Raw genomic sequence first — 27047 nt, 5'->3', positions numbered from 1 at the left:
GATTGTCAACTTTTCAGGGCGCAGTCGATTTACAGTCAACTGCCTTCGTCACTTATTACAAGTATAGTTTTGACAAAATGGAGTTTTAAGTAACAAATCTGCAGGAGCTACGGGTGACTGCGTCCTACTCGCTCATCACTCGACAGCGCCCCCCAACTACGAATTTCTCGACTTGTCGTAACATGTGGATAATGTCTTCAGCAGCGTGGGAGGTAGCTTAATGCCAAAGTGTTTGCCAGCCCAACTGGTGCCACTATCGTCATGGGCGATAAATCGAATTTTCCATTTTTTCCTGTGTTTTGGGAGATTTTGTTCATCTCCGATCATTCAAGGTTTGGGCAATAATGAACAGTTCAAAATACCAGTTACGCCCAATTCTAGGGATGTCCTGATCACACTTTTTTGGACCCGAGACACCTCATTTTGAGATTGGACGATTCCGAGTCCCGATCCGATACCTCTGCTTAGGGCTCGGCGATAAATCGAATTAATTCGTCCATTGAAAGTGCCACGATGTGAAAATGAGCTAAATCGTGAAATCGAGGTGCTTATAAATAAATACACATCATCTAACCTTGAGCGGCTCGCTTCTGTTTACGCTCGTTGTTTTGGGGTCCTTCGTTTGGTGGCTGGCGCGCTTGCTGATGACGTCACCCTACTATAGCGAAGCTGCGGTATGTGACATCATCAGTAGGCGCACAGGAGCCCGCAACAGCCGTAGAGGCAGTCCACATCACATGATGTGTACCGTGCACAAGTTTGAAAGCAAACGCAGGAGCGGAGCGCCGCTGTAACGTCTCCGCGTGAGCCTGACACAGAAGTATACTGAGGCCTTTACACGGTCTCCCAGGCGGCGAAGCCAACCCACACCAACCGGCAGCGAAGGAAAGTTACGCTTCCAAATCACCGGGAGCCCCACATCAGCTACTTTGGCCAAACGGTACGCTGCCTTCTTGCACACATTGTCTGCTCCAGAAGACCCCAGAAAAATTCATGTTCTGCTTTTACAAGAGCGACGTAGAGCAAAGTAAAAGTGTGTGCAAGGTTTGCCGAACACCTATTAAAACGAAAAATAGCAGGCAGCACAACTAACCTCTTCCAGCACTTGCGCCAAATGCATCCGAAAGAATGGGAGGAATGCTCACGTCTTCGAGAGTGCGGCGTGGCTAACGCTAGCAAAGATAAGTACACGCACACCATGAAACAACAAACTTGAGCTGTATTTAGTACCGGGGGAAACATTGTGACATGCACCAGCGCTTGTCTTTTGCCAGAGTCAGTTGACAGGCTAGTTTTGCTTGTAAGGAATTTAAGTTTATTACAATATAAGGTGGTGGTGATTATTTTTACGCTGTTGATCTTGAAGTTATGTTATATCCAAATGTTATTGTGAGTTGAGTTGTATATTTGCAGAATACTGGATGTGTGGTTTACAATACCTGTTTACAATTGTTAGAACTACTTACTTGTGGCAATTAAGTTATGCAAAAGCTATGAGTAGTTTTTTTTTTTTTTCACAAGATATGTATATGACATTTAAGTTGAGAAAAAGATATGAGTAGTTTTTTTGCTCGCAAACTACTGTAAGAAGGTATTTGTTCCCTCTCAGAGATATGACCAGTGGTCCCACCCAATCAATTTGGAGATCAGACCGTGGGAAGGTGACTCCTTTCTGTTGGAGTTCTGTTGGACTTGGGTTTGCTGGCAGAAACTGGCAGCAAACCACGCATCCTTTAATGTAGGTTGCCACGTCATTATGCATGCGCGGCCAGTATGCCACCTGTTGTAGTGCGGTGACAGTGGCCTTGAATCCGCGGTGGCCTGCATATGGCATGTCGTGGGCGTATGTTAGCAAGACCCCCCTTTGGCTCCGTGGAACCACCAACCGCAGGGCCCTTAACGCCCTTAACAAGACGTAGCCTTTGCAACACGGAGAGCAAGTCTTTGAAGTCGCTCTCGTCAACGTGTCAAGCGAAATAGGGTTGGCGACAGTATTTTATTTGATTTATTTGTTCATTTTTCCTTTTGGACAGCATTGTGACAATCAAACATTTCATCATACAATTTCAACATATAATAACCAAAAAGAAAAAGGGCTTGCATGAAGCTTATAAATTCCCGCCCCCAAGGATCAGAAAGGTGTGGTATTATTTTGAAAAGCGCGGGCTCACCGCCTGTTGGGCGACCAAGTTGGAGGTTCGGACGGGCGGTACGCACGCCACGAGCCCGGCAGGGGTCCGTGTAGGGGCGTCGCGATACTCAGTGGCGGCCGCAGCGCGGCGGCGTGTGAGAACGTGGAACACCCGGGTGTGCTGGGAGGGAAGCCAAAATGTATCAAATGTCCAAGGAGTCGCGTTTAGGGCCCCTTGTTTGACTAACGTATCCATCAGGTCGTTAAAATGTTTGTCGTTAAAACTGTTTTGACGCCACGCCCAGTAGATGACAGGTGAAGGCGAGGCGGGCATAGTTTGAGTCAGTGCACATAACCAGCACCGTGACACCGTGTTCAACTGCCAATTTGATTGTAATCAGGATGCCAGCAATTTCCGCATATTGAGAAGAGTGGGGGCCCAATTGGAATTGCAGTGGTTTGCACGGTGTGTCGTTGACCCAAGCTATGCCCACTCCAACCTGCAGCTGGGTTTGGTGGTGGTAAGAGCAGCTATCCACGTAAGCTGTGGGCATTTCCTTGCAGACATATTCCTCAAAATAGCGGTGACTCCTGAATTCCGGTATTGGGGCCACGACAACGTCTGTCGGCAAGGTCAGGAGTTGGCACACAGTTTTGGCAAATCGCTAGATCAGTGCCCAACTATGCGTTTTTCGTTTACCGGACTCGAACGTCGTAACTTTGTGACGCCATAAGCCAGCCGGCAATGCGCACATTTGTTACGCCGCCGTCTCGAATGCGTTGGTTATTAAGGAAAGTAACCAGATGATTGTTTGTGTCAGTAGTTACTTTTTGGCATCCAATGTAGTTCAAGAAATGTTTGATTGCCCATACTGTGGAAAGCAGAGCTTTTTCGCAGTCGGAGTATTTCAACTCGGGGCCGTTCAACGTTTTACAAGCGTACGCCACGACACGTTTGTCCTGGTCATACATTTCGTATAGACCAGCACTCAAACAGTAGTCAGAGAATCCTGCTTCCAAGAAAAACTCCTTGTTGCTATCGGGGTACGCGAGACAGGGGACGGAGCCAAGCTTTTGTTTTAGCGTGTTCATCGCGTTATTTTGTTCGTCACCCCACGCAAAGGGCGTGTCTTTCTTTAGCGGGTTAATAAGAAGACGTGCTATGTCAGCAAAGTGTTCAATGAACTGGCGCAAATAGTTGCACATCCCAAGGAAGCTGCGTAGTTTTGAAACATCGGTGGGGGTTTTGATGTCAAGAAGGCCTTGAATATGGCTGGATTGTGGTTCAATCCCGTTCGGCCTGATCAAGTTCCCCACGTAGTTGACCTTTGTGCAGCATCACTGACTTTTCAGGAGGAAGAGTTTGGCACCTGCGGAAGACAGCTGTCCAAGAACGTGGTCGATTTCCGCCAAGTGGTCATCCAAAGAGGAGCTCCTCATCATAATGTCATCGACATAAATGAGGTTGCCCCTGGCGGCGGCGTCAGGGCACGCCTTGTTGAGGAAGATGTTAAATTCGGCTGGCGAATTGGTATAGCCAAATGGACACCGGTTGAAAGTGTATTGTTTGTTGCCAAAGGTGAATGCCTACTTGTATTGATCTCTGGGGCCTGTCATAAAAGCCAGAGGTGGTGCAACTAAATACTAGTGATGTGTTTTGATTGTTTTTTCTTTGTTTTTCATGATTCCATATTTGTTTCCTCAGAATGGAAATGATTCCATTTTATTTCCCTGCACTTGCTCTATAACAAGTAACATTTACTGACCAACACAATGTTTTTTATTCATTTCTTTTTGTGTTTCTGAAAGCCAAGATGTTGCGCTTTGGAATGACCTTACGACTGTTTCATGCTTTTTATCTGATTTTGATCTACAGAATAAAACGTCTGAGTAAGTGCTCATCCAAGACTGGTGATTCCATACTTTTATGCTAGGGGCTGTAAATGTACTTTAGTAATACAAAATAAATAAACATTTCGCTGTTTTCATATTTAGGACTTGGAAAAAAATCAGGACAGGACCTTTATTATAAGTCCTGTCCTGATTTTTTTCTGCCTTCCCTCGTACTCCCACCTCTCGGAGTAGCCTTGTTGTTGAAGTGGCTACAAAACCTCTGCAGCCTACTTCGACAGGGCGGATGTTTACTATTCAGCCACTTTGTTCAGCTTCGGCTGCCAGCTCAGTGTATCTCAGCTTCTTGCGCTCGTAGGCCTCCTCAACTGAACTTTCGCATGGCACCATCAGCTCAATGATGGACACATGCGCTAGTGAGGTTGACCACAGGACGAGGCCTGGTCTCAAGTTGGTCAGTGCAATTTCTGGTGGGAAGCAGAGCTTTTGGTTCAGGTCTGCCAACAACTTCCAGTTACGTACCCTGCTGAGCTGCCCTGCTTCTGGTCATGAGGGCCTGGGGGCAATGTTCCCTCTAATTTTCCGTGTGTCTGTGCATTCACATAAACTTCTTGAGCGTTACAGTCCAGTGAGCAACATCCACGGACTTATATATGAATGGACTCACAATGCCACTTACCCCGCAGTGTTTTCACATTATTTACTGTCTCTACGGTGAAATGCATATGATATGGGGGACGTGACTCAGTGGTATGGTATTTGTCTCCCAACCCAGAGGTTGTGGGTTCGATCCCATGCCATTGTGACCATGTCGAAGTATCCTTGAGCAAGATGCTGAACCCCAATTGCTCCTGATGCTGCGTCATCAGTAAGTGAATGGGTGGTCAAAATATAAAGTGCTATGAGGGCCTTGTAAGGTGGAAAAGCGGTATATAAATGAAGCAGCATTTACCATATATGTTACGTTATGTAAAAAAAAATCACTCCACTTTGTTACTTGTTCTTAACCAAACAGGTCATATTAAGCATGATTGAGTCGTAAAACAATTTGTAAAATATGGACCCACATCATCCATTCAAATATAATGAAAAACATACCATTTATGAAACCATGAACGTTTCTGAAACGCGTGAAGAGCTTTATTTAAGGGGCTCGTAAACTACGCCCATATTTGGACTTCCTGATTGGAGCGGTTTGCGGTGTCACCTGCAGTCTCGTCAACCAGGGAGTGTTTTCGTGCCATCCCAGCGGATCCAGCTGCGGGCGCGCTTCATTTCCTCCCGGCAAATCCAGCTGCGGTGCCTGTGCCCGCGACACTGGAGCCTGGACGCCCTTAGAAGGGAGCCAGTCCTAACGCAAACTCGTTGGTTCAGACGTCCTAGCGGAGTCCCCAAAGCCCAGCCGGCCCGGCAGTCTAAACTGGTACGAGTCAAGACCCAAAGTCATAATATTGTAAGATGAAATAGATTTTTCTTGCTTGCTCTTCAAATGCAGCCTTTTTGTTTGTTGTGAAGTTGGCTTGTTTCACACACATGTCTACTGTATTTTTTCTTCCTCAAGTAAAACAACATTAGGTTAGCCCATTAATTTTTGTTAGAGATAGTTCGGATTTTTTTACATGAATCTCCATTTCATCCTCACCTCCAGTGTGTGCGATCAGCACTGACTTACCCTTGACAGTGTTCTGTGAGACGAGTTCTGGTCCGGTGTTGGACGAGAAGAAAATAGTCCGGCGAGTTGGCTGTGGTCACCTAAAGAAACCGTTTTTCTTCGAAAACAATTTGTGTTCAAAAGAGTGATATATTTGCATCACAATACTCTCTCCTAAAAAAAGTCAGACGGCATTACCGGCGGGCACTACTTTTCTGTTCGTTCGTATAACTGTGCGGCGCCCCGCATGCACAAAAAAAAAAAAAAAAAAAAAAAAAACAACCAAAAAAAAAAAACGACTCACAGCCTTTTGCTCAACATATTTTGCTCAACATAAATGCCATACATAGCTTATACAAAAAAAAAAAACTACTTATGGCTTTTGCATAACCTAAATGCCACAAAGCTTGTGCAAAAAAAGCTACTCATAGCCTTTTGTTCAACTTAAATGCCACATATATAGCTTGAGCAAAAAAACTACTCATATCTTTTGCTCAACTTAAATAACACATACATATCTTGTGCAAAAAAAAATAAAAAATACTCATAGCTTTTCCATAACTTAATTGCCACAAGTAAGTAGTTCTAACAATTGTAAACAGGTATTGTAAACCACACATCCAGTATTCTGCAAATATACAACTCAACTCACAATAACATTTGTATATAACAGAACTTCAAGATCAACAGCGTAAAAATAATCACCACCACCTTATATTGTAATAAACTTAAATTCCTTACAAGCAAAACTAGCCTGTCAACTGACTCTGGCAAAAGACAAGCTCTGGTGCATGTGACAATGTTTCCCCCGGTACTAAATATAGCTCAAGTTTGTTGTTTCATGGTGTGCGTGTACTTATCTTTGCTAGCGTTAGCCACGCCGCACTCTCGAAGACGTGAGCATTCCATCCATTCTTTCGGATGCATTTGGCGCAAGTGCTGGAAGAGGTTAGTTGTGCTGCCTGCTATTTTTCGTTTTAATAGCTGTTCAGCAAACCTTGCACACGCTTTTACTTTGCTCTACGTTGCTCTTGTAAAAGCCAAACATGAGTCCCTTTTCTGGGGTCTTCTGCAGCAGACAATGTGCGCGAGTAGGCAGCGTACCGTTTGGCCAAAGTTGCTGATGTGGGGCTCCCGGTGATTTGGAAGCGTCACTTTCCTTCGCTGCCGGTTGGCGTGGGTAGGTTTTCGCCGCCTTGGAGTGTAAAAGCCTCAGTATACTTCTGCGTCAGGCTCACGCGGAGACGTTACGGCGGAGCTCCGCACCTCCATCTGCTTTCAAACTTGTGTGCGATACACATCAGATTAATGAATTAATTTGTTCATTAATTTCTGTACGTGTTTGTGTGAGTGAAGAGAAACAGGAAAAAAACAGGCGGGGATGTGGACTGCCTGTACGGCTGTTGCGGCCTCCTGTGCGCCTACCGATGATGTCACATACCGCAGCTTTGCTATAGTAGGGTGACGTCATCAGCAAGCGCGTCAGCCACCAAACGAAGGACCCCAAAACAACGAGCGTAAACAGAAGCGAGCCGCTCAAGGTTAGATGATGTGTATTTATTTATAAGCACCTCGATTTCACAATTTAGCTCATTTTCACATCGTGACACTTTCAATGGACGGATTAATCAAATTAATTCGATTTATCGCCCAGCCCTATGCAGAGGTATCGGATCGGGACTCGGAATTGTCCAGTCTCAAAATGAGGTGACTCGGGTCCAAAAAAGTGTGATCAGGACATCCCTAGAATTGGGCGTAACTGGTATTTTGAACTGTTCATTATTGCCCAAACCTTGAATGATCGGAAATGAACAAAATCTCCCAAAACACAGGAAAATGTGTTGTGGTTGGATGAAACCAATACTAAAGTTTTGGGCCGTAACTCCAAAAGGTATGCAGGGCTCTACACTAACTTTTGCACTGGTAGCAAACTGGTAGCTACCAACTTTTTTTAGTTGGTCGCACCACACAGGTTTTGGTTGCACCCTTTTTGAGGGAGATACAGCATGACTGTATTTGCTGAAGTAAAGTTGCCTCATTTGCATAGCATATTTACAGATGACTTAGAGACAGCAACTCAACATATACGTAGCTGCAAAATATTTTACTGTAACAAGATTTGCCTGCAATGAAACAGGTCAATTATTTTATATTAGCCTACTTTAAAAGAAAGTGACAAACTAGAATGGAGGATGGAAGCCTAACCTAGTAGATGATTAGGTATTTTAAACATACATACCATACCGTACCATTGATTATTTGTAATAAAGTTTAAAAAAAGTGATTGCACACCCAAAGCCCATATTGTTTAGATATTTGCAATTATTAACAGTTAATGCATTCATGGTCTTTTGTCTTTTGACAGTATTTGAATGCAGCTCTCGGCTCGCCACGGGAGCGTAAACACACTTCCGTGGCTAGTTGCTAGTTGCCGGAGACTTGTGCGTATTATACAATAACACACTAATTACCAGACTAATTAACTTTCTTAGTGTCTTTAATTGGCAATTAAATATAATTTCGAGGTGGCATTGTGTTTTTTTTATTTTTTATTTTTTATTTTTTTATTTATTTATTTATTTTTTTTTAAGAGCTCAGAATTGTTCATTCGGTAGTCTTACCGATTCAACGTCTTGTCATCATTGCTCTTTTTTTTTTTTTTTTTTTTGTGTGTGTATGTGTGCGTGCGTTTGCGTGCGTGCGTTTGTGCGTTTGCGTGTGTTTGCGTGCGTTTGCGTGCGTGCGCGTGCGTGCGTGTGCGTGCGTGCAAATACGTATAAATTTATACTCATTCATTCACCTAAAACCTTATAAATATCCCATTACCCTTCGCCTTAACCAGGTACTTCAGAATCTTGCCAGAGTCGTGAGGTTTAAATGGTCAGGAGACCAGAGAAAAGGTCAGAAAAAAAAGAAATAAAGAGAAAAGAAAGGTAAATCAAAGTGAAATCCAGCACCGACCAAACACTTCCGGCCTTCCCCATGATTACAAAATCAAAGTCTTACGCCAACCCCGGAAGCCTCTAAATTCCAGCAAATTTAGCGAGATCTCAAGAGACCAGAGGAAAAACTAAAGAGAGGAAGGAGGGAAGGATCGATAAGGCAGAGTGAGATCCATAGAAGCCAGTACATCCAATCCATCAAAGTGAAGTCCAGCACCAACAAGACCCCTCCTGCGTGGTTACAAAACCAGAGTCTTATGCCAACCCCAGAAACCTCATACTTCTAATAAATTAAGATCTCAAGTGACCAGAGGAAAAACTAAAGAGAGGAAGGAGGGAAGGATAGATAAAGCAAAGTGAGAACCACAGACACCAGCACCAACTGATTCAAGGGGCTGTGGGAGGGAGAGGGTACTTCTGTTGAGTTTCAGTAGATGCTGGTGCGACGTATCTGGCATGCATAAGGACCACCACCAAAGAAAGAAGCCGTCAACCGCGGTCCAGCAAAGCGAGCACTCCCCCCCCCCCCCCCCCCCCCGGAATCCCCAGGCCGCGGCAGCACCAAGGCCACCCCCAAGCCACCCGAGCGGACACCGGTCGGCGAGCCGACCCAGACACCCGGAACACCCCCGCCCCAGCCCCGGCCCACACCCCCGAGCCCAAGGCCGCAGAACGAGGCCCAGCGGGCCCCCACAGCACCCCACCGGTCCCCAGCCCCCATTGGGGGGGGAGGATGAGGGAGGGCGACAAGGGAAAAGGGAGGTGGCATTGTGTTGATGTTGGAAGTCTTCAGTCACTTGAGGACTAGTCAGCCAGAAGATGTCACGCGTTGCATGGGTCAATTTCAAAATACAAGTAACAAGGCAATTGAATCGACGTTCATGTATGACTTGTACAGAGGTGGGTAGTAACGAGTTACATTTACTCCGTCACATGTACTTGAGTAATTAAGAAAAAAAAAAAGTACTTCTAAGAGTAGTTTTACCACACAATACTTTTTACTTTTACTTGAGTAGATGTGTGAAAAATGAGCGCTACTCTTACTCCGCTATATTTACACTAAAGTCGTTACTTTTTCTCCTTTTTTCATTATCTTTCCCAGAGAGCCAACAGCGGTTCTGCCCCATGACTGTGTTTCACCAATCAGAGGTAGCAACAATAATCACATGACGACTCCTTCCCTTAACATTCTACCAGTCAGACGTAACAATGCAGTCACATGACCACAGGCAGCGTTTGGAACATAGCAGCGGGAGAGGACGAAGCCGAACACCCATGGCCTCATATAATAATCATGTTTACCCTACATGCCGTGCAAAATAACAGCTTTATAATGCGGTGTCTTATATGTCTGCCGAAACAAACGGACATTTTGCCATATAAAAATTCCACATCGAACCTGAGTTAACATGTCGCGGTAAGTTTGACCTAAATTCCCTTTTTGCTGTATTTAGGCAGGTATTGGGGTATTAAGTGTTGAAAAGGACCTTTTCACATAGACTCTTTTGCAAACACTAACTGTTGCCATAAACGAAACAGATTACGATACATGTTATATGGAGGCATGAATTGGTGGTAGCCAATAAGTGTCACAAATTATTAACGGTAAATAAGTTTTGGGAACAGATAAATAAGATAAGGCCCAGGGAGAGGGAGGGGGAGGGGGCGGGGGGCAGACAGGGAAGGGGGGAGGGGGAAGCGGGGGGAAGACGACAAGAAGGCGAAAGGGCGGCTGCAGGGCAGGAGGGGGGGGGGGGGGGGGGGGGGGGGGGATGAGGGAGGGCGACAAGGGAAAAGGGACCGGGAGGCAGAGGAGGATGGGCGGGAGGAGGCGAGGAGGGAGAGGCGACGGGGGGGAGGAAGGGGGAGGGGAGAGGGAGCCACGGGGCACACCAGAGGCCCACCCGCCCCGAACCGCGCCGCCGGGCACGGAGCAGCGGACCGCGCCGGGACGGCGTCGCCCCGGGCACCAGGGAAAGCACCCCAACACCGCCCAGGGAGCGGCCAAGACGCAACCGCGACCGAGCAGACAACGGCGGCGGGGGGGGGGGGGGGGGGCAGAACCACCCCCGCCCGACCACGGGGAACGGCGTCAAGAAAATTGACTAATTAGCATGCAGTAACACCAAGTGTTGATGCTTAGTGCCCACTAGAAATAACTCTTAAGGAGTTAGTGAGTATAGTGTCGTATAGTGTGGTATGCTCGAGCCCACTAGCAGCAACTAGGTTCCTGACTATATAAAAATAAAAACAATCAGATACAAAATACCAAATACAGAAGCAGCGAAAACAGAAGTTGTAACGATGTGGTGGCTCTCGTTAACAGGCAGAATCTTGGCAGGATTAAGTTGCCAAATTAAGATTAAAATATTCTATGTACATAGACCATATTTGTTTAAATCTTGATACTTGATTTTTATTTAAGGCAGAGATTTTTTCCATTGAGATATAATTTATTAGTAAGTTTAACCAGTGGTCAATATTTAGAGATTGTTTATTTTTCCAATTGACAAGGATTATTTTTTTAGCAATAGTAAGGGCTATAAATATAGATTGGGATTGTTTACATGGTAGCTCAGTTATTGTTAAGTCACCTAGTAAACACAATCTTGGAGATAAAGGAAGCCTACAGTTTAATATATCAGCGAGCTTTTCCAAGATTTTAGTCCAGAAATGCAGCACTGGAGTACATGACCATAAAGCATGAAGATAAGTATCGGCAGTGTTTTGTGAGCACTGGAGACAAATGTCGGAGTCAGAGAGTCCCATTTTTTTCATCATATATTGTGTAATATATGTTCTATGAAGTATCTTATATTGGATAAGTTGCAAATTTGTCTGTTTGGTCATTTTAAATACATTTTCACAGATTTGGGTCCAAAAGTCTGGTTCCAGAACTATAGACAAGTCTTTTTCCCATTTTAAAGTCGGTAAATACGTTTTATTTGTGTATAAAAATAACTTATATATTTTTGATATTTTCTTTATTGTTGTTGGAGAAAGCTTTATAATATCTTTAGCTAAGACAGGCAGTTGGAGCGTATCCTGAAGTGTTGGGATTAGTTTCTTAACCATATTTTTAACTTGCAGATAATGTAAGAAATTTCCATTTTTTATTTCATATTTCTGGACCAAGTTTGTATACGATATAAACTTATTATCTGAGAAAAGATGATGAAGGTGTGTAATTCCTTTCTGCTCCCATAAGCTTAAATGGAACGACTGATTATTAAGTTGAAAGTCGGGGTTATGCCAAATGGGAGAGAGCCCACAGGGCGCCAATTGGGAGTTTGTAATTTCTAATGCCTTCCACCAGGCAGTCAGGGTGGCGGCTATCATTGGGTTTTTAAAACAATTATGTCGTTTTATTGATTTTGTAATAAAGAGTAAATCTAACAGTCTAAGATTATTACAATCCTTCTGCTCCAATTCCAACCAACAGTTAGTATCTCTGTTGGGTTGTGTCCATAGCACAAGATATTGTAGTTGATTAGCTATATAATAGTACATAAAGTTTGGTGCCTCTAAACCTCCTTTAGATTTACTTTCCTGAAGAGTAGATAGACTAATTTTAGCTTTTTTTTTATTCCAATAGAATTTTATGATAGCAGAGTCCAGCGATTGGAACCAGTTAGACGTAGGTTTAAATGGAATCATTGAAAATAAATAATTAATCTTTGGTAAAACTTTCATTTTTATAGTAGCTATCCGTCCTATTAAAGAGATCGGAAGATTATTCCAGCGCTCCAGATCACTACGGATACTATCCAATAATGGTAAAAAATGTAAAGAAGTTAATTCAGTTAACTTTGGTGAAATTTTAACACCTAAGTATTTTAACCCTTGTGCCATTTGCTTAGCCAAATATGTAAATTAGGAGTTGATTGTGCAGGGGGAAAAAAAAAAAAAAAAAAAAAAATGAGCCACGGCTTTGGAAAACTGGGGGACCGTCAAAATGCGAGTGTGCCAACATTTCTCAGCCATTGCATGAGGGAGATAACTATTATAATATCCCTGGAATCGGCGTTAGCCAACCGCGTAACATTAATGTACATTATAAGTGACATTTTTGGACCGATTGGACACTGCATGTATTTTATTGCAATTTCCGTGATTTCTGCATGAAATCCTTCTATGGACATTCCTCGACGGTGCCATGGCCATGAGAAAGATTTCGCACCCCAAATCCACCAGGTGGCGGTAGAGGCCAATTAATGATTTTCCTTGCAAACGCCGCACTGATTCCAGCACGCCATATTCCACACAGACTTATTTCTTCGTGCTTTTTACTGATTGTGCATTCGACAGGATGTTAGTGGATGCGCGTGCACGTTAGTGGGCACGCGTGCGTGTTCGTGGATGCGCGTACACGCGCGCCACTTATATTTTTGTGCAGAAAAAGGTATTGCGAGCTATTGACTTATGTTTCGTGTTGGGATATGCTGTTTGTTTGTCTGCATGGACGTGGGAAGCACGTTCCCTAGTGGGAGGGGTCGAATGGCAATGCTCTTTGCCGTTGTTATGTCCCCAAAATGAGCCACTGTTAGAGGTGGGCGTCGTTGCAATACAGCGGTTTTCCTCAGTGTGTGAAGGCTGTTATTTAATTTTTTTTTTCTCTTTCTTCACTTCAGAACTTCAGAATTAATAGCGTGCATATTCCACACGCATGCACAGTTCGATCATCCATTTTGAACAGCCGAGCATTGACATTTGCTCTGCCAAGGCTGCAGGGGGCAGGCGTGCCATTGTGGCCAAACGTGCGTGCAACGTGGAGGTGACGTATTTCCCTTCGTGCATTCTTCAAAACATGGCAAGGAGCATGGATCGGTGAAAACAATAAGCAGAAGGGATAAGACAAAACAAAAAAAACGGGTTTTTTTTGCAACTTATGAAGTGTAACATGTAACGGTTGTCGAGATGAATTCCTCGTCGGTTATCTTATCTGGCCGTTGCATTTCTACGTGTGAAAGTGCTAAGCTTCGATTTTTATTCGGCTAGTTTGTATTCACAACAACGTGCTAACGTGCTAAGAGGCTAACGTGCACGAGACATGAGCTTCCTGGATCTAAGGAAAAGAACGGCGATCGGAGACACAAAAAGCTGCAAATGCAAGTTGGCAAGTAAGTACTTCTACAAAATAAACATAAACGAACATATGAGCACGTCCTGGAATGCCGCGGGGGCCGTGTAGCTTCCCAACGGTATGTAGCTCGTCGCTGTGTTGACTTCCGTTCGCCGGATACAATTGGATACAGGCGGTGTAAATTTATCCGAAAAACACGCACGATTTCCGGGTAAAGTCAACGGACGGATCGGTGTAATGGAGCTTTTTCTTTCCGTTATTTGTCCGGAACCGTACGTCCTACGGGGAAAATGACACATATCTGACACATATCTGGAACCGTGAGCACAAGAGATACGTGGCTCGTTGAAGTGCGACGCCGGATACGGGGGTGTAAATCGGGCCTTCCTGTACCCGAAAATCAAACACAATTTGCGGCTAAAGTCACGGAGGGTCCCGGTGCCGCTCCGGAGCCCCACAAAAAGTACTTTTTTCCCCAAAGTTTTCTATCAAAGCTACCGTGTTGCCTGATGCTCTAACTATGTCATATGAAAGATTCAAATTTATTTCTTTATTATACATATATACAACACAGTTAATTTTCTTCATAATCTATTATTTGGCTTCTGTTGTCCTATGGCGGGGGGAAATAATAATAATAAATAAATATACTATATTTATGCATAGTTTTGATGCCAATGAACATTTTGGGTGGTTGAAAGAAAAAAAAATATTAAAAAGTGACTTAGTTATCACACCTCAAAGTAGAATTACTTATTTGGCTAAAATGTACTCTTCGAGGGTGTTCTGAGTTAAATTGCCATTGTCAAAAAATTTGGCATGCATTGAAAAAATTGTTGTTATAACTTATTGCCTTATTCGAAGCTCTAATTATGTCATATGAAGTATTAATTTTTTATTTATTTTTTATACATGTATACAGCACAGTTCGTTTTCTTCATAGTCCATTCTTTGGGCTTGTATTGTCCTAAGAGGGGGGAATACATAAAAAAAAAAAAAAACTTCATATGTATGGATAGTTCTGATGCCAATGAACATTTTGAGTGGTTGAAATAAAAAAAAATGTTAAAAATTGACTTAGTTATCACACCTCAAAGTAGAATTACTTATTTGGCTAAAATGTACTCTTAGAGGGTGTCACTGATTCCAAGGCACAAGGGTTAAATTACCTGTAGGAAAGGAGTAGTGTGGATCCTGACTTGTAGGATTCCATGAATTTTCTGTGATAGGTAATAATGTTGATTTTGTCCAGTTAATAGAGTAATCTGATAAGTGAGAGAATTTAGTTATTAAGTTAAATGCTTCCCCTAGCGAGATAGCAGGTTCTTCTAAATAGAGTAGTATATCATCGGCATATAGATTAATTTTATGTTCTATTGTCCCGGAGTGGATTCCTTGGAATTCCTTAGCAAATACTTTTTACTTTTACTTGAGTAATATTATTTTGAAGTAACGCTACTCTTACTTGAGTACAATTTTTGCCTACCTACCCACCTCTGGACTTGTAGGGCTTTTATTTTGAAATTGGCCTCCACAGCGCGTTCCACGGATGCATGACCCAATCTGTGGTGCTTGATGCATACGAATCACAGCTCAAACATGAGCTGGCCCGTTGCATCACTCATTAAATCGCAGTGCGACTGGATTAATATTTCACCAGCACAGGCTGTATAGTTGGCCGTATTTGCGGGTGAATTGGTCGCGGTGTCGAGCCCTGGTATGTTTGATGTATACGCCTCACTGCTACCAAAGGTAAACACAAAAAAAAAAAACATCCTACTATGTGTCATGGTGGTGGCAGCATCATGCCTTGGTGTGTTTTTTTTTATTCATCTATCTAGGTGGAGTGAATATGAATATTTCTAAATACTAATATAATGTAAAAGTTGGTGGCAGGTGCGTGCTGACTCCCATTTCACATGAGTTTAAATGTGATTGGTTAATTCTGAAGACAGCCACATCTCAGTTATAACAGCGTGTGCCTACTTGTAAAACCACATTAAGATTTTTATTTTTTTTAATCAACCAAGTTGTACAGGTTGTTAGGCCAGAGAAAGTTATCTGAAAAAAACTGTGGTAAAATTATAATTTAAAAAAACTGGTTTTTGAACAAGGGTAAGTTTTCATATCCACTGTATGTCCTTATCGTAGGTGCATTTTGTGTGTATAACTCTTGAAGTTTTGTGCATTTATGTATGTATGTATGTATGTATGTATGTATATATGTATATCATGTTGTGTCATATAGCACAGTTCAGCTTGTAGCTGGTACAAAAAATTACATGATACGTTTGGGCAAGTTCTGGTGTACAACTATTTTTGTGTGCTGTAATTACATGACATTATTTGTAGAGATGGTTCATATTACTGCATGACTTGTTGTCTGACCTCTTCAATAAACATTGTCTTCCTGTTCAGTTGCAGCAGATGGATCTCATTGGCATCACAATCAAAACATTGGCTGAAATTGAGAAAGAAGTGAGTATTTAAGGCATAGTAATTTAGTTCAATTAAAAACTAAAAACTTTTAACCTTCATCTGCGAGCAGCTGACCCTGGGATTACACCGGATGCGTGTGCATTGTGTCTGCGTTGCGTTCCGGCGACACAGCCGATACGTTTCCATTCATTCAAATTGTTCAAATTACACCGGCTGCGTGTGCGTTGCGTGTCGACTGCGTCTCAGCTGTGTTGTGCGGCAGCCCTCCGCACGGATAGACCTATTTTCTATTTTTGACGGACGACGCATCCGCCGGCCTCCGTCAAATGGCAAGCTAGCACAGAACACATCGAGCGGGACAGGAAGACAGATGCAATTTCAAAATAAATTACCGGTTACTTTTCAGAATAAAACACTCGCCAGCTCCTATTGCGCAATCATGTCAGTAAACGTCATAATGCTTAACGCTTAATTCACTGTTTAAACACCGGCGAACATGGACAAGGAGAGATTTATAATCGATGTGTAAAGCAACAAAATTAGACATGGCATATCCTTTTTATAAAGACAACTTAAAAAGGAATGCTGCATGGAACGTCATAGCAGGAGTGGACTGTGAGTTCAGTCAAAGAAAGTCCACCTCTCTTTCTGCTGCTCTATTGAGCACAGACTTTTTGTGTCTTTGTCGTTGTTTTTAATGCCACATGATCACGCGACACGGCGGGAAGTTGTCGGCGACGGTGCTGCCGATGTGAGTTGGACAAAAAATTGACGCGTCCGGAGCATGCAGTCAAGACGCAGCGGAGCGAAGACGCAACGCACACGCATCCAGTGTAATCCCCGGGTAAGAAGGGCCTTCGCAGCCGAGCCACTTTAGTGTATTTGCATGTTGGGGTGTGGCACAATTTTTAGAAAATGGCATAATAACCTTTACACATTGGCGCTGTCCTGTGGGGGGGAAAAAAAAAAAGCATGCCAATTTTTTCCATTTTTACGTTGAGCGAATAGCTGCATAAAGTCTGACGAGTTATTTGAAATGAAAGCGATTGAAAAAGAGTTTAATGACATAATGTATTTAAAATGTACTGTATCTCAATTGGTTGTCAGACTTGTCATTCGAAATTCACATATGTCCATTGGACGTCTCAATCCAACGGAAGGCACGCAGTGTCTGCTCACACGACTCCGTTCACTCGTCTTCCTTAGTCGGACGGTTACGGCGACATCTCTTGATGCTTAGGTAAAGTTTGTCAATATTGTCTTTTGTATTTTTTTGCTGCTGTCAACCTTTAATAACGTTGCCTTTATATCAAACAATATGCTCTAACCGTAACGTCAGCACGCCTAAGCTGTAATGTCCAACTTTCACCTAACGTCTTGCTACTAACCCAGATCAGTTTTGTTCATATCAGACAGCGTTATGCCCAGTATCTGGCTAAATAATGCGTCACAGCTGTCACTGATTATTCATGAGCAGCAAAGCTAGCGAGAGTTCCATTGTTAGCCAAAAGCTAATGGGTTGATACTAACCTAACCTCAGTGAGCGACTAATATTCATATCAGAACACAGAAAAACGTTATGAGGAGATCGAGTATGACCTACGGCAACTGAACATTTTATTACTCCAACAGAGTGACATAGCAAATAGTTTGCTGCTCAAATGGGATATAAATAATAAAGCCGGAATAAGAATGATGACCCGTTCATCTGTCTTTCTGTCACTGGCACTGATAGACGTTGCCAACTATAAATTGCTTGTGTGTGCGTGGGTGTGAACATATTTTAGTTGACATACAACTGGCGCATGGCGAGAAGGGGGCGGCAACATTTGAACCGTCCACGCCAAGCTTGCGCTCCCGCATTGCGTGCGGATCTGAAATAACATTTCCCGAGTGGCAAGTCGCGCCAACATTGAACCATATTTACAATTTAATATAGACCACCATGAATGAAATATTGCGATTCACGACCGGCTCGCGAAGACAGCTATTTGTGAATGGAGGTCTGCCGCTGGAGTTCTCATTCAAGTGAATAGGAACACACCATCAGCCTCGCGATGTTTTTTTAAAACCACAAACATTACAAATCCATCCACAAGTACCTTTTAAATTATGAATATAATTAAGCGTTGTTGTAAAACATATTTATTGTATATACTGTATTTTTATGACTTGGGCGAAGACCGGCGGGCGCTTCTGTCTCTCTCGCTTAAAACAAGCAAATTGGCGTGTGCCACGACATTGCTTGCTGCGGCAGCGGTGTTGCTGCGGCCAATCAGACGACAGGTGACGTCACGACCCCGCTAGTCCCCCGACGACCGGCGCTGCAGAACCGCTGTCGAAAGGGTTCTAAACAGCGGTTACAACGGAACGGCTTGGCCCCGAAAAAGTCCCGTGGAGATACTAACATCCGGGGACAAAAATGGCTGCTTTGGTGTGGAACCGGTACGGTGGAAAAGCGCCTTAAGGGAGAGCACTCGGGGTGGGTGATATGGCCTAAAACTTATATCACGATATTTCAAAGAATTTTGCGGTGACAATATTTTTGACGATATTGGTGATAATTACTGTGAACAATATAGATTTGTGATTGGCACTTCGAAATAATCACACTTTTATTGCAGCAACAATATTTAAGCCGCCTTTTTTCCCACAATTGAAATGTAAACAAAGTGCAAATATAGCAACTGTAATGGAATAAAATGGGCCAGGTAGTGTTTACCCTGTGAATTGTAACATAACTGCTTAAAGCACATTTACTTTGCAAATATAATGTAAGCACATACCTTCAGAAGTCGGTGGAAAATTGCAATCCATAAAAGTTATGAACAGAATTGGTGACAAAGGGCAGCCTTGGCGGAGTCCAACCCTCACTGGAAAGGAAACCAACTTACTGCCGTCGATGCGGACCAAATTCTGACACCGGTTGTACAGGGACCGAACCGGCCATATCCACCCCCGGGGCCCTGCCACCGAGGACCTTCCAACCACCTCAGTGAATTTGACCCCAGAGATAGGAGAGCCCCCCCTCAGAGTCCCTTCTCAATCACGCCCCTCCAGGTCTCGCTGTCATTGCCCACGTGAGCAGGACGAGTAGGACGAGGGAGTCCTCAGGGGGAGCGCTCTCCAGCACACCCTCCAAGGACTCCAAAAAGGGTGGGTACTCTGAACTGCTGTTTGGTGTATATGCACAAACAACAGTCAGGACCCGTCCCCCCACCCGAAGGCGGAGGGAGGCAACCCTCTCGTCCACGGGGGTAAACACCCAATGTACAGGCACCAAGCCGGGGGGCAATAACTATGCCCACACCTTCTCTGTGCCTCTCACCGTGGGCAACTGACGAGTGAAAGAGAGTCCAAACCCTCTCGAGAGGATTAGTACTAGAATCCAAGCTGTATGTGGTAGTGAGCCCGACTATGTCTAGTCGTAACTTCTCAGCCTCAGACACCAGCTCGGGCTTCTTCCTTGCCAGAGAGGTGACATTCCATGTTCCCAGAGGGTTGGACCGCCAAGGCCCCCGCCTTTGGCTGCTGCCCAGCTTACTGTGCACCCGACCCTTTTGCCCCCCCTCACAGTTGGTGAGTTCATGAAGAGGGGAATCCATGTTGCCTTTTCGGGCTGTGCCCGGCCAGGCCCCATGGGTGCAAGCCCGGTCAACAGATGCTCGCCTTCAAGCCCCGCCCCAAGTGCTTGCTCTCGAAATGCAGCCTTTTAGTTGTTGTGAAGTTGGCTTGTTTCACACACATATAAACTATTTTTTCTTCCTCAAGTAAAACATTAGGTTAGCCCATCAATTTGTATTAAGCATGCATTAAAACGGCTAGGTCAAAGCTCTTGTGAAAAATTAATCCAGCCATCCATTTTCATAACCCCCTCTTCCTCACAAGGGTCACGGGGTGCTGGAGCCTATCCCAGCTGAACTGGTTGTCAGCCAGGGCACACAGAGACGAACAACTACTGACACTCACAATCACACCTGGGACAATTCAGAGTGCCCAATTAACCTGCCAAGCATGTCTTTGAAGTGGGAGGAGACCGGTCTATCCGGAGAAGACCCACGCAGGCACGGTGAAAATTTAATATACTGCTTAATAATAGACCTTTGAGTAACTTATAGATGTGCCAAAATAAGGGGGATAAAAACACTTATTTTTTTTCTCCTTATTACAGTTACTTAGGCCTAAAAGTATTTGGACAGTGACACAACTTTTATTATTTTAGCCGGTGACAAAAACATATCCAGGATACAATCATATAATTAATACAGAATTTAAGTGCAGACTCTCTGCTTTAATTTGAGAGTATTGACATCTAAATTGGAGCAGGGGTTTCGGAATTACAGCTCTTTAAACTGTAGCTATATGTTTTTCAGGGGACCAAACGTAATTAGACAATTGACTCAGAAGCTGCAAAAAATAAAAACATAGGCCCTTCCCTCATTAACCTGTCAGAGAGCAGAAATGTTGACCGAGTGGCCACATTAACAGTTTGGTACATTGTGAGAAAAACAAAATGCACTGGTGAGCTTGTGAACTCAAAAGTCCTGGACATCCATGGAAGACAACAGTGGTGGATGATCATAGAATCCTTTCCATGGTGAAAGAAACCCCCTTAACAATATCTCAAGTGAAGAACACTCAACACGAAGTAGCAGGTCTACCATAAAGAGAAGACATCATGAGAGTAAATATAAAGGATTCACCACAAGGCACAAACCATTAATCATCCTCAAAAATAGAAAAACTTGAGTTGAGTTGAGCTGAGATGAGACTAAGATCAACCTGTACTAGAATGATGAGAAGAAGAAAGTTTGGAGAAGAATAGGAACAGCTCATGATCCAAAGCACACCACATCTTCTGTAAACATGGTGTTGTAGTGTGATTGCATTGGCATGCATGGCTTTCAATGGCACTTGATCACTTGTGTTTTTTGATGATGTGGCAAAAGACAGAAGCAGCCCGATGCATTCTGAAGTGTATAGGGACATAATTTCTTCTCGGATTCAGTCAAATGCAGCAAAGTGAATTGAATGGTGCTTCATAGTAGAGATGGACAATCTCAAAAGCAACGCAGGAGGTTTTTTTTTTAAACCAAAGAAGTGAAATATTCTTCAATGGTCGAGTTAATCACTCGATCTCTTACCAATTGAGCATGCATTTCACTTTCTCACGGCAAAACTTAAGGTAGAAAGACGTTCAAAGATACAACAACTGAAGACAGCTGCAGCAAAGGCCGACCAAAGCATCACAAAGGAGGAAACCCAGCGTTTGGTGATTTCCATGGGTTCCAGACTACCATGTTACTTTACGTTATGTTTATGTGTCCAATTACTTTTGAGCCCCTGGAATAAGGAGCATTTGCATAAAAATAGCTACAGTTCCTACATGCTTAATCATATAATTCTGTTCAACCTCTTAAATTAAAGCTTAAAGTCTGCACTTCAATTCCATTGTCGTCGTTTCCGTTTAAATCCAATGTGGTGGCATGCAGAGCCCAAATCATGAAAATTGTGTCACTGTCCAAATACTTTTGGGCCTAACTGTAAGGTATTGGATTGGGACTCAATCGTTTTTGTTGTGATGAAAGATGAGGGTTTAAGATTTCATTTGGTGGGTCCCATGTTTCTATTCCCACAGAACACAATATTCTGTAGGTCGTCAAAAATTGATTAAAATCTTGTAAAATGGCTGGCACTGAGCGGTTGGCAGCGTTGCAAATGGCTGGCATTCAATTAATTAAGACAAAAAATGAGCTCAGAATAAATTAAACATTAACATTAAACCGTGGTCCAAAAACCGAGGTACGGACCGGACCGTAGGCTACCTGTACCATTGCACCCCTAATTAACATGCGGCATACTTTTGCCCATTTCTCCTACACTTTTCATCTGATTGCCTTCAAACTTGGCCTGGACCATGTCAAGACCTGGGCCAACAAAATTGGAAAAAATTCGAGTTTTCAAAATACTATAGGATGGGGGCAGTGTTGGGCAAGTAATAAGTTTCTTTACAATATTACCGTCTGTGTTTCCGGTGAGGGTTGGGCTCTGCCATGGCTGCCCTTTGTCACAGATTCTATAGCAGCGCTTATCAATTATTTTCTGTTACTCCTCCCAAGGAGGAATAAAATACTTTTTATTTGTGGCTCTCTGCTTTTTAAAGATGATGTGGTAATGTTGGCTTCATCAAGCCCTGATTTCCAACTCTGATGATTCACTGATGCAATATTTTCAACAAAAAAAAAAAGTAAAAAGGACTACACATGACATGTATTATTGAATCAGCTTGGAATTTCAAAAACAACTTTTGTTTATCAGTATGATTACAGTTTTCGGACTGAACACAGCGCTGCAGCACGGCTCCCACCCAGTCCAACTCGGACAACCCTGAGCTCTGAGGCCTGATGAAGCCTGAACCTGAACCACCTTCACCACTATCCCTGCAAATACACCAGACCAGACTTTCTCTTATGCACAGGAAAAAAAATTGGTTATTTTGAATCTATGGAAGCTGTTTTGATCTCTCTTTTCATTGTACTGTTGAAATGGCAGTGAGAAGTATTTGAATTGAGAAATAGACAAATGTGACAATGTAAGAGATAGTTTAAATAACGTTTCGTGACTTAAAACATGTATTACCTTTGACGTATGTTTTCGCTTTTACGTGTATTGCAAATAACCACATATGATGGACTTTAATTAAATGAACTGTGATTTTACTGTCTGTTGAGTGATGATTGATTGAAGTCATTAGGCCGGGCATCTTCAAATAGTGGAGCACCATCTGGATCCAGAAGGTCTCGTGGACTCACAGTGAATTCCTGTTAAATAAAGGGAGTACAGTGGATCCCAGTTTTTTGCAGGGGAGAGAGATTGGGCAGGCCCACAGATAGCAAAACTCTGCTATTAACCTGAAATTGTTTTCCAGTCATTGTCATTTTTTAAATAGAGAAATGTTTCCACATTTTATATATTATTGCGGCATAAATATGTTATGTCCTCGAGTGAATCAAACTTGTGACTTTATTCAATCTCGAGCAACAGCTATTCAACAGCATTCAGTTCACTCACTTGCTACTCTTATCCTATGGAAGACCAAAAGTGCCAACATTAAATAAATAAATAAATACACCATTAAATAATTATATAAAAGTGTCATTAATTAATTAAATTCCCTATGATTATTTATTTTTATATTTATTTATACTTTTATTTATTCATTTATTTCTCTAATTATTTCATGGTCACTGTGTTGCGGTGTTTCGTGAATTTACTTTATCTGTCAAACTCGCCCATCAAAGTTTGGTGGGCAGGTACTAACACCTGATTGGTCAATCTGCTTACCAAATCAAGGCAAATCCATTTCAGAATTGTCAATTGATGCGGAGCGAGTAGCGAGTAAACACAATTGATATATATATCAATCAATCTTAACATATATCCATCCATCCATTTTCTTGACCGCTTATTCCTCACAAGGGTCGCGGGGGGTGCTGGCGCCTATCTCAGCTGGCTCTCGGCAGCAGGCAGTGGACACCCTGGACTGGTTGCCAGCCAATTGCAGATCTTAACATATATGTATGTATATATATACATATATATATATATATATATATATATCGACGAGGGAAGAATGCACAGAGCACAACTGCTTGATGCTCTATATATGCCTTCATATCCCCACAGTATTTTTTCAGTGTCCAGAGGAACTGGCAGACTCAATGTGGAACTATGCTATACAAACAGCTGACCATATAAGAAACAGATGCTCCAACAGGCGAACAAAGAAAACTGCATATGAACTTCTGACAGGAAAGATACCAAATGTATCTCGAATGCAAAAGTTTGGATCGAAGTGTTTCAGTTACAAACATAAAAAAGGGAAACTTGACTCCAGATGTGAACAAGGCATTTTTGTAGGCTACGACAAAAACAGCCCAGCCTATTTGGTTTACTACCCTGAAAAGGAAAAGATCCAGAAGCACAGGTTGGTGAAATTCACGACCAAAGCAAATACAGAAAAGAAAACTGAAGCAACAGAGTCATATGCATGCTATGACAGTCTAAACAATGATGATGGACTTTCTGATGAAAGAGAGAAGGAAGAAAATCAACCTGAGAATATTGCAGAAAACATACCAGATGTGTCAAATGAAAAGATTGAGACTGAGCAAGAAGATGGCAATGTTGAAAGTGTGATTAGAAGGAATCCACCAAGAACAAAACAGAAACCAGCTTACTTACAAGACTTTGAGACAGAAGAGGACACGATGGAGAAATTACAAATTTGTGTTGACTTCTGTTACCGAACAGTGTGCGACGTACCGAAAAACTATCAAGAAGCAGTGACATCATCCAAGTCGAAACACTGGAAAAGTGCAATGGATGAAGAGATGCATTCACTGGAGGAAAATGAGACATTTCAACTGACTCATCTACCACAAGGTAAACAAACATTAGGAGGGAGATGGGTCTATGCAGTCAAAATGGACACAGATGGATCAAACAGGTACAAGGCATTTGTTGCTAAGGGATACAACCGGCGGGCTGGAACAGACTACGAAGAGACATTCTCACCCACAGCTGACATGACAAGCGTCAGAGTTCTCATGCAGAAGGCAGCGCACGAGGACCTGATCTTACATCAGATGGACGTTAAAACGGCATATCTACACACACCCAATGATTGTGAGATTTTCCTAGAGCAACCAGAAGGTTACAAGAAAAAAATCAAAAACAGGTGAGAAACTGTGAGCCACTGATGGCTTTCATCAGGTGACACTTTAAAATACAAATACGCCAATTCGCTCTGATGCTCACAGGTCAGGTTAGCTCACGGGGTTAAGCGCTTAAAGCCAGTTGCCTAGCAAAGACACCCCTACGAGTGGTTCACTGGTTCAAATCCCTGATGGAGCAACTTTTTTTTTTTTTTTTTTTCCCAGTTTCGTCATAATACAACAAGTTAACATCTATTTCGTTAAATGTCATTTGACAAACTATTTCTTCAAAATTAATCCATATTACATAATGCATTCTATAATTTCATATGTAATTTACAGCCACATCATATGTCACTTTTCAATAAAGATACACTGTAAGACATACTTCTTTTTTTTTTTTTTAGTTAAAGCTAAAACTTTCGTCTTTACATTTATAATTCATCCATAATTTCTCATTTGTAATTTACAACCAATTTATCTTTCTTTAGTCATTTAACATACATTTTTTTGAACGCATTCGTTCAATGGCACATTTGCTGCTTCCATTTCACAACACTTCAATGATACCACCAAGTCTTCTGTGGGTCAGTGGATAGATTGGCAGTGCAGTAGCTCATTGAACAGTAAACAGGAGGTGAGGGTTCGATACCAGTCTTGTCAGGAACAATGAAGTGTGGTGGTGGACCCAAATGCAGGAGCGGACGAGTCAGGGAGGCAGCGGTGCGCAAAAGGAGTGAATTTAATCAAACAAAAACTAAAGTGGCGAACAGGGCTTGGTGACAAAGAATAACAAAATACCGACGGGAAAAACTATACAGGAGCAGACTAAACTATGGCAGCATGGACGTGGGGAAACAAGAATAATGAACCGACAAACACTGAAACGAAAACCGATAACTAAGTACACACACTAATTACACACGATGAGACACAGCTGGGCAAGACACAAGTGGAAGGGGGGTGCTGATTGGTTGGCACATGAGGAAGGGCAGGCAAACACAGGTGGACATGGAAAGGCTTAACGAGACTAGGGAAGACCAGGAAATCAGAACATAAACATGACAAACTAAAAACCCAACAAAAACAAAGCAAAACCCACCCTAAACAGAACCAAAACATGACAGTACCCCCCCTTCAAGGGACAGCTCCCAGATGTCCCACAGGGTCCACAGACAACAAAAACAGGCGGGAGGGTGCACGGCCCACTATCAAGGGCAGTCCAAAGTACAAAACAAAATTCCAACACTAGAGGAGGCCAGACGAGGAGTGCCCAGAGGGGCCAGTCTGGTGGGCGTCCCGGACGCCAGACGAGGAAGACCTGGCGGGGCCGGTCAGGAGAGCGTCCCCGACGCCCGACGAGGAGGACCCGGCGGGGCCAATCAGGAGGGCGTCCTCGTCGGGCGCCGCCGGAACTGGTGCAGGCGAAGGCGGCCGCTGGCCGGGCGCCGCCGGAACTGGTGCAGGCTAAGGCGGCCGCCGCCGGAACTGGTGCAGGCGAAGGCGGCCGCCGCCGGAACTGGTGAAGGCGGCGCCCGGTCGGCGGCCGCCTTCGCCTGCACCAGTTCCGGCGGCGGCCGCCTACGCCTGCACCAGTTCCGGCGGCGCCCGGCCAGCGGCCGCCTTCGCCTGGAACCGGAACTGGTGCAGGCGAAGGTGGCCGCTGACCGGGCGCCGCCGGAACTGGTGCAGACGAAGGCGGTCGCTGGTCGGGCGCCGCCGAAACTGGTGCAGGTGAAGGTGGCCGCATTCCATGCGCCGCCGGATGAGGAACAGGAGGTGGCGGCCGCAATCCATGCGCCGCCGGACGAGGAACAGGAGGTGGCGGCCGCTGACCGGGCGCCGCCGGAACTGGTGCAGGCGAAGGCGGCCGCTGGCCGGGCGCCGCCGGAACTGGTGCAGGCGAAGGCGGCCGCTGACCAGGCGCCGCCGGAACTGGTGCGGGCGAAGGCGGCCGCTGGCCGGGCGCCGCCGGAACAGGTGGTGGAGAAGGCGGCCGCTGGCTGGGCGCCGCCGGTCGAGGAGCAGGAGGTTGCGGCCCAGGCGAAGCGGCCAGGGGCTGCGGCGGCAGCGGCACAGGCGAAGCGGCCAGGGGCTGCGGCGGCAGCGGCACAGGCGAAGCGGCCAGGGGCTGCGGAAGCGGCCAGGGGCTGCGGCGGCAGCGGCACAGGCGAAGCGGCCAGGGGCTGCGGCGGCAGCGGCACAGGCGAAGCGGCCAGGGGCTGCGGCGGCA

At 44.1% G+C, this 27047-nt stretch overlaps 1 protein-coding gene across 5 annotated transcripts in view; it reads left to right on the top strand.

Annotated features, from left to right (window-relative positions):
- Positions 1-22821, top strand: part of mvb12ba (multivesicular body subunit 12Ba) — a 440949-nt gene extending 418128 nt beyond the window's left edge. For 3 of the 5 annotated variants that reach the window (XM_077498197.1, XM_077498193.1, XM_077498194.1), the window contains 3 exons: positions 5196-5405; positions 16077-16136; positions 22416-22821. In XM_077498197.1, the coding sequence (XP_077354323.1) occupies positions 5196-5405; positions 16077-16136; positions 22416-22502 (357 nt within the window). In that variant the 3' untranslated portion in view covers positions 22503-22821. The remainder of the gene's footprint in view (positions 1-5195; positions 5406-16076; positions 16137-22415) is intronic. The other 2 variants (XM_077498195.1, XM_077498198.1) reach the window with 2 other exon arrangements.
- Positions 22822-27047: the final 4226 nt, after the last annotated feature.

This window comes from Festucalex cinctus, chromosome 15, assembly GCF_051991245.1.
Source record: "Festucalex cinctus isolate MCC-2025b chromosome 15, RoL_Fcin_1.0, whole genome shotgun sequence".
Taxonomy (NCBI): Eukaryota; Metazoa; Chordata; class Actinopteri; order Syngnathiformes; family Syngnathidae; genus Festucalex; species Festucalex cinctus.
The sequence above is the reverse complement of the archived record's forward strand: the minus strand, read 5'-3'. Positions and strand labels throughout refer to the sequence as shown.